We start from the raw sequence: 9,011 nt of genomic DNA, 5'->3' as shown, positions 1-9,011 counted from the left end.
TGCAAAATGCTAACTCCTTTTGTCAAAAAAAGAGGCCAGCTAATCAGATCTGTATGTCAAGCTAGCTAAATTTGGGAACAACCATTAAATTGGATTTCACCAATCATGCTAATTCATACTTTTAATATGCCTCTCTATGTATAAGGTTAATTTGATTCAATGGCAAAGTTAAAATTTTGAATAATTTAAAATTTTGAGTTAATGTTTCATTATGTGTATAAGTTTTCAGTTTAGATTTTTATTATGATTTAAGTTTATTACGTGTGAATCATATCTAGGTATATTATAGTCTAAATATGAATATATTTTTGTTTATCAATTTATTCGTGCTTGTAATAGTGATTCTAGTTATAGTTATTACTTATAATTATAATTGAATTAATATTTGTAATCTCTTTAAAAAATAATTTAAGTTTCAAAGAAAAAAGAATTCAATTCATATGCATGTATAACAAAAATGATATATTTGGTTCATTTCCATTGTCTCGTGCATAAATCCTCATAATATATCAAAAACTCTTAACTTTTTTCTACTATTACAAAGAAAACTATCTTAACTACAAGATAATCCATTACATAAAAAAAAAAAAACAAAGCTCCATTACATGTGCATATATATGATTGATGTCAAGATGATGAATGATTCACCTAAAGGGTTAAGGGCTGCAAGTACAATCCTTAGATGATTAAATGTTTATTATAATGTCATGAAGGGGTCATTTAAGACTAATAAGTGGTTGGAAAGAATGAAAGTGAATTTTTTTCAAACATTTGAACCAAATTTGAATCTTGAAAGCTAACATTGTTAAAAGAACTTTACTTAAAAATCATGAAACGGATGGCACTGCAATCTTATCAAGTGCGATACTGTTTTTAGGAATATATATTGTTTAGCATAAAATACCTGATAGATAAGTTCCATGTAGTTAGCGAAATAGCTTTTAAGTTGGGAGGTATGTCTAATATATAACATGATTTAATTAAAGAAATGTAGTATATTTGGTTCAGGCTTTAGATATGAACCACGAATTTAGATACAAAATAAGAAGATTCAGGTTAAGAAACGATGATTAAAAGGGGTCCTCACATCACAACATTATCTTTCTTTTTGGAATGAGAGGCAAGTTAGTGCTAATAGTCGGTGATGAGTGAAATTGGAAGAGAAAAGGGGAAGTAAGACAAGTGACAATTGATGGCAATAAAGGCCCAAAAGGGGGCTCCAATGGAGAATATGGCCATTGGGGGATCTTATGGGCCGTCCAACTGCTCCTCTCCATCTCTTCTACTTTTACTTTGCCCTCAATAATATAACATTGAAGAAGTAGAAGGAAAAGGAATGCGCCATCTTTCAATAAAAACACGGCACCTTATAATTGAATAAAATAAAAAATAGATGAAAAATTTTAAGTACATGTTAAATAATTAATACTTATATTTAAGTATTTTATTAAATTTATGTCATCCTTAATCGGGTTTCCATCTAGATTATAAATTTAAAAAAATACTCATTCTTTTAAATTATAACTAATATTATTATAATATTTTTTAAAAAATAATTAATATTATTATGATGACACTTTTATATTTTTCATGTTTTTATACTCTCTTTAAATAAAACAATTACAAATTCAAGAATTCAATATGTATTTAATAATATTAAAATATAAATTTATCATCACTCAACTTATATTTATTATTAAATAATTTTTAAAATAAAATATTTTTAACGTAAAATATTTTATTTTACCTACATTCTGGGTTTGAAAATATCTAGATATATATTATTAATATATTTGCATTTTAATGAATAGTTATAGTTGAATTATTAATTTTATATTTTTAGTTAAATGAAAAATTATAATATTAATTCCTTTAAAAATTAATAATTTAATTTAAGTTATTTTAATCTCTTGGTTAAAAGATTTTTTTTATTTTTGTCTTTCTCAAAAATTAATATTTCAATTTAATCCTTTTTAACATAAAACTTGTACCTTTGATCTTTAAAGTTTTATAATTTCATCTTGGCCTTCAATACAAAATTTTTTACTTTGAAATAAAAATAATGAAGACTTATAAATAAATACTAATAGTTTTATTTAAACCTAAACCTAAAATTTGAAAATTAACATAAGCCCCGAACCTTAAACACTAAACTCAAATCCTAAATCATAAACTCAAAATTTAATAAAAATCTTAAATCCTATTTTATAAACTCAAAACTCGAAATTCAAAAAAAATATAACATTTTAGGTTGAGTGGTATTGAACTTATATTTTAATACTTTTGAGTATTGTTGAAATTGTAATTTTTGATTATTTTATTTAAAGTGTTAAAATATAAGAAAGATAATAAAATTAATTATAATTTAAAAGAAAAAGTATTTTTATAATTTTATAAAAGAGTTGATGATGCGGTTCTTAATAAAATACTTTATGGGATAACACTTAAAAGCACTGCCTTTGATACAAGGCGTGGTTCGTTGACATCACAAAGATGCATGCACAATTGCATATACAAGCACGTAGTAATATATGTATATATATTTATATGTATAATTATTTGTTACGTGGTTGAGATTTTATTATACGTTGTATTTATTTATTTTTAAATATCATTTAAGAATATATTTATATGTATATCAAGTAATTATCTTATTATATTTCTAAATAAATATGTACATGTTAAATTTGGAATGCTTTAAAGGTTATATTATATTAGTCTGAAGTGATATTATTAGAAGAAATAGTTATAAAAGATTAAAAAAATTTATGTCGGTTGGGAAGGATGTAATTTAGAAAGTGCTTAAGATGATATTGAGTAGGGTGTTGGTCCAATTAATTAAGCTAATCAATCCTACCAATATCCTGATTTCTAGTTTTAATTTAATTTTACAATTATAAAAAAGTTATAAAAATGTGGGAAATTAAATTAATTTTATACTATTAATATCTATCAAATCCAAATGAACTTTTTCCCAGGTGACATAGAGAAACAGGTCGACCTTTTCTCTTTTCTTCTTATGGTGTGATGCTTTTTAGATTTTTAAAATAAATAAAAAGAAGATTTTGAGGGATGTCAATCAATCACTTCTGCTTGCCTATTTCCAAATTAATCACTTGCACTGGGGAATTTATTTATAAATTAATTAGATTAAATATCTATAAATTATAACTTTTATTTTAAATTAATTTTTAAATTTTAATTACATTTTAAATTATCGATATTATATTAATTAAGTATTTTTTATTATTAAAACATTAATCTAAATTTTATATAATTAAATTTAAATAAAAAATTTTAAATAAAAATAAAATATTGTTGCATAATTTTTAAAACTAAAGATTAAAAATAAAGTAAAATTGAAAAAAAAATAGTGCACGATAAAATTTTTATAAAATTTTCTAAAACCATAAAATTAAGATTTTTTTTTATTTTTGAGTAAAACACCTGGATTCCATTACTCGAAGGGTCATTCCATTTCTACTTCAGTGTTTGTAAAAAAATAAAAATAAAATTATTATAATATCACTTTTATTTTTATCATACTTTTATACTATTTTAAATAAAATAATTACAAATTACAAATCTTCCTCACTCATTCGGATTTATACAATTTTAGATTCAAAGCTTCAGTTGTAAAATTTGATTCCCATAATCAATAAATTTCAAAGAATAATTAATAAGATTTCTGCTGATTTTTAAATGCACATGTTTAACTTCAGAATCAAAAGTGGTGTGGTCCAAAGTTTCTACATGGAATGAAATCATTTTGACAATGATATTGCCTCAAAACAACCAAATTAAGGGAGAAAAAAAAACATGATCTAGATTCTACCTAGCTTTCAAACAACAATGTTTGATATTAAGATTCACTATGTACAAGGGCTAAAGAAAAACATTTAATATTTGAATTTTAGAATTTCTTTTCTTGTTTGATCTCTAAAACTTTTTCATATTAATCTTAAATTTTTCATTTTTTCTCAATTTAATCTTTAAAATTAAATTTTATTAAAATATCATGATGAGATTGTCACATAATCACTTGATAATAAATTTTTTAAATAATTTTGATGACATAATTTTATACCTTAATGAATTCTAAATTTAAGAATTAAACTAAGAAAGGCTACCAAATTTGGTAAACCCAAAACAATTTAGAGAGTAAGATGAAAAAAGTTATAAGTCCAGCTCTCAAAAAAAATTATATTAAAATTAAGTGATAAAAAATTCCATATTTTTTTATGTTAGAGTTCTACAAATTAAAAAAAAAAACAGTTCAATTTATGAGTATTTACCCTCTAAAAAAATTAACTCCACTTAACTTGGAATTTATTCAACTCCCATTGTAAAGAATTTCCGGAGAAAAAAAGCAATATGAAGTAACCTTGAAGAACACCCCAAAACAAAAACCCTAAAGGAAAAGATTGTTATATTCGATTTGCATAACAATTATCAAACACCCTATAGCACTAATTTGCCTTTTTCTTTTTTTCTCTCTGAAAAAAAAAAAGGAACAAGGAATCGTGGCTTAGAGGAAAATTGTAATGTACAAGATGTACAGATGGTCTGAGATTTTCCCACTATCCAAACAACACCAACCCTTTTTCTTTTCCCAAGGTAAGGGTTCACTGAGACAAAACTCTCTCCCTTGTTTGAAACCTTTAGCTATTCAGCCTTTTTTTTAATAAAAATTTTCTCTTCTCATCTATTGTAAGGCAAGGCAACATCAAGATTTTGATGTTCCTTTGACAGTAAATTAATGAATAGTTGAAAAGCCAGTGTTGCTGTGAGATACAAAATCTGTATATTTTTCTCAGGATTTCAAACCCCCCCCCCCGCAAAAAAAAAAAGAAAAAAAAAAGGTCAACCATGGTGATGATGATGATGATGATGATTATGATGAGTACAAAAGTGATGCTTTGCTTCTCGTTTCCAACACCATTCAATGTCTTCAGCTATCCTCTTAGCATCCATTGATGTACCTAGCAAACCACGTTTAGTGAACCCCACGGCGTATAGCCCACTCTCACCTTTCCACCCATTAGGGAATGGCCTTCTAGGGTACCCATCTTTCTCTGAGAACATCTTCCTTTCCTGACATTTTCATTTCCTCTCTTTAGCCCCCTTTTTTTCTTTTTTAGGGTTAATTTCACTTGACATCCTCAACTATTACCCAAATTTTAATTTGGTCTCCAAACTTCAATATGCATCAATTAGTAATTCCTTAGCCAAACCATTAGCTTGATTGTTAAATGCCAACTCAAAATTTGATGTGGAGCATGTTTAAAGTATATGGATCAAATCATAAATATGTAAATACCTATTGCACGGGCAACTTAGATCTTATGTGTTAAAAAAAAGAAAAGAAATAAACCCGTCCTTTTTTAACATATTAGATCTGAACTATCCACATGATAAGTATACATATGTTTATAGTTTGATCTACATGTTTTGAGTATGCTTCATATCATATCCAAACTGCCATTTAAGGCCTAAATTAATGGCAAAGTTGAAAGCAAAACTTGATTGACGAGTTAAAGATCTTTTAAGGACTCAGTTAGAAAGTTTTGAAGTTGAAAGACCAATTTAGAAACTCAACAATAGTTTTAGGGATGTTTGGTGGGACTAACCCTTTTGTTTATCATCTTTTAAAAAGAAACAAAGTAAAAAAGAAAGATAAAGGGTATAGTATATACCTTTAGCCAATAGGGTACATTGCTTTTATAACCAGTTGCAAAGATGATTGCATCAAAGTTTTCAGTTTTGCCATTGACAAAGTCCACAACATGTCCTTTTAGGCACTTGATGCTTGGACATACCTACAATGCCAACACACTTAAGAATTTCAACGTTTTATACAAAATGTAATATATAAAAAGTCCCTGTATTTTGTGTTTTTGACGAATTCAGTCTCTATATTATAATTTTGATACTTTCTAATCTTTTTAGTTTCACTAATTCCATCAAATATTTTCACAGTGGCTTATTTAAATACATGATGACGTAATATATATATATATATACTTGGCATTCTAAACATATTTGTGCAATTATAATAAAAAAAGCCAAAAAGTATATAACATATATTTTTTTAAAAATGAACCCCAAAGTTTAATATGTGTTTAGTCAAATTATAGGGAATGGATTAAATCCACCAAAAATGCAAATGCGAAGGGGAAAATTCTTTGATTGAAAGTTTGGGAATTTTGGAATGTAATACAAGGTAAAAAAGAAAAAAAATGTTGAAGCAAAAACGAAAAAGCAACAGTATATAAAATATAGGATCAATAAAAAGCAGTATAACTAGTTCGTTAGTAGGGCAAATGGAAAAGTGATTGAGATATGAATGACACAAAAGGCAAAGTACCTTAATGTCTCCACTTTTGATTTTGGCAAGCGTGCCAACATCTAAGACGGGTGTCTTTCCAGACAGATTCTTGAGTTGGAGGGGACCCAACCGAGGCCGGTCCAACCCGAAACGAGCCGTGTCACCGAGCATCAACCACGATACGATCAGCAAGAACCGGTCGACAAGCCGCATGGGCAACCACTTGAGCAGCCACATGGACAACCCGAAAGTCGATCTCCCCAGCATCTCTCGAGGGAGGATGTGTACCTTGGATTTTCATTAAAAAAAAAGAATTATATAGAGTTAGCGGAGGAAATTAGCTCTATCTTTTGCTGTTAAGTTGATTGAGGAAACTTTGTTCATAGTGGTGTCGAGATCTTCATCATTACGACAACATATATAATAAGATCATAAGTTTTGTCTTGTGTTGCGCATGCTTGGTTAATCCCAAGAAAGTGAAAGACGAAAGATGTTCTTTTTTTTGTAAGCTTGATAAATCTTTGGAACTTGAAGCTGCCAACCATGGCAATTCCATGAAATGAAACCAGTATGAATGCCTTGCACAAAACTTGTTCAAGTTTGTTTTTAGGCAGAGTCAAAACATATATTTTCAATCGAAAACAATATCAAATTTATTCAGGGTTTGTAATTCTCAACAAAACCATGCTTTTTTTAGACAATGAAACCTGTTGGTACGAAGTTTATTAAACAACAAAACATTACCAAACTTATTCACGGTTAGTAACATTAAGTAAAACCATGTGTTTTCAATTTCCTTTGACTATGTTTTAGTTGACATATAAAAATGAAAATTGAGAAATTCTTTTGTTTTTTTGCAATTCTAAAACATGAGGGGACAGCATGAGATTTTTTTTTTGTTTACTGTAATTAACTTTATTATAAAACAACTCAGAATTTTAAAAATTATCAAAATCCTTTAGTGGGTTGATTTTTAGCTTTAACTGTTTATAGAGGAAAAAGAAAAGAAAGGGGAAGAAAGAGAGACGCCATAGCCGTTGTTAAAAAGAGGGTTTTTTTTTCTTACTGTATCTCTGACCACAACTGAAGGCTTAGCATTGTGATTGTAGAGATCCAAACAGACCTCCATGCCTGAATTCCCACACCCCACCACCAAAACCCTTTTCCCTCTAAACTCTTCTCCACTTTTATATGAACTCGTATGCCTTATATCCCCACCGAACTCACCCATTCCTTCTATCTCCGGCACCACCTCCTCAGCATTCTCCCCCGTCGCAACCACCAGCCACCGGCAAACGTATTCCGTCTCTTTTCCCTTCGACCTCACGCTTCTTACGCGCCAAAAACCGACCGTCGGGTCGTACTCGGCTCGCGAAACCGTCTCGTTGAACCGTGGCCTGATATCGAACTTCTTGGCATAGGATTCGAGGTAGTCGACGAATTGTTGTTTGGTTGGGTACGTAAGGAAGTCGGTAGGGAACCCCATGAGTGGAAGCTCACAAAACTGCTTCGGCAAGTGAAGGTGTAGGCGATCGTAGGTCTTGAATTGCCACAACGATGCTATGCAATTGGATCTCTCTAGGATTACACTGGGTACACCTTTGGCTTTCAAACAAGCCGCCGCCGCCAGACCCGACGGCCCTGCTCCTACGATGAGTGGCCCCGGAACGTATACGCAACGCGACGACCGAGAACACGATTTATTCATCTTCTCAATGAATATAGGATCATGAGCTTGTTTTCCTTCTATTTCTCTCAAGCTGTCCATGGAATACAAAAGAAGTGGTGACGCTACCTTAATTTTGGGGTTTGCTAAGACTAAGAGCAAAGAAAAGGGGGTGGTGGAGCTTAAGAGAAAAAGCAAAACTGAAGAGAAACCACGTTATTTTGACAAGAAAAAACGTGGTGTATGTTGTTGTAGGAGAAGATTAGGCGGAGATTTAGTGATAAATTTACTTTCTTTAAAGGGAGATTAGGTTTTTGTGTGTGGCCTTTATATATTGGAGAGTTGTGATCCACTTAGAGTTGAAAAATTCAGTTGTTGTTTGATCTATGATTTGGGGCTAAGCGGGTAATGGCTTAAACAGCATTTGAAGACTGAGAAAGAGAGAGAAAGAGAGTGAAACAGAGACCGAAGGAATGAAACAAAGAGACGGTGATATGTGTATAACTCTCTCTCTATATATATTCCTTTTGTTCACTCAGAAATTCATTTCATACACATAAACATATGAGGGGGAATTAAAATTTAAGTGGTAAAGGAGGCTAAAAAAGAATTCAAGTGGGGACATCACATTACATTTATTCTTTTTATTAACCCCCCAAAATTTTGAACTAAACCTCGCTTTGGTTTAGGGCACGTTTGGTTCGCTGTATTAGATTAGAGGCGTATTGAATTAGAGGTGTATTGGATTAGAGGTGTAATAGCTAATCCACTGTTTGGTTGAATGTAATGGAATAGAAGCGTAATAGTAATCTTGTGTTTGGTTGAATGGAATAGAGGTGTAATAGCATAATAGAAAAAACTAAAATGACTAGAATACCCCTAGCATAAATTTGTTTTGGTAAATGATTATTGTTATTGTTATTTAAATTATAATAAGATTTTTATTATCAATAATAAATAATTTAATCATATTTAAACATAATTATTATTAAATATATTTTAATTAAAATATATAAT

The 9,011-nt window shown here is 29.5% G+C and overlaps 1 protein-coding gene across 1 annotated transcript; it reads right to left on the bottom strand.

Annotated features, from left to right (window-relative positions):
• Nucleotides 1-4,290: 4,290 nt before the first annotated feature.
• LOC107901559 (indole-3-pyruvate monooxygenase YUCCA6) lies at nt 4,291-8,491 on the bottom strand. Its single transcript, XM_016827615.2, has 4 exons — nt 7,395-8,491; nt 6,368-6,616; nt 5,697-5,819; nt 4,291-5,094 (listed from the first exon to the last, which is right to left on the bottom strand). The coding sequence occupies exons 1-4, from the start codon at nt 8,094-8,096 to the stop codon at nt 4,864-4,866; spliced, it is 1,305 nt and encodes a 434-aa protein (XP_016683104.2). The 5' UTR covers nt 8,097-8,491; the 3' UTR covers nt 4,291-4,863.
• Between the last annotated feature and the right edge of the window lie 520 nt (nt 8,492-9,011).

Source organism: Gossypium hirsutum, chromosome A06 (assembly GCF_007990345.1).
Source record: "Gossypium hirsutum isolate 1008001.06 chromosome A06, Gossypium_hirsutum_v2.1, whole genome shotgun sequence".
NCBI lineage: Eukaryota > Viridiplantae > Streptophyta > Magnoliopsida > Malvales > Malvaceae > Gossypium > Gossypium hirsutum.
The sequence above is the reverse complement of the archived record's forward strand: the minus strand, read 5'-3'. Positions and strand labels throughout refer to the sequence as shown.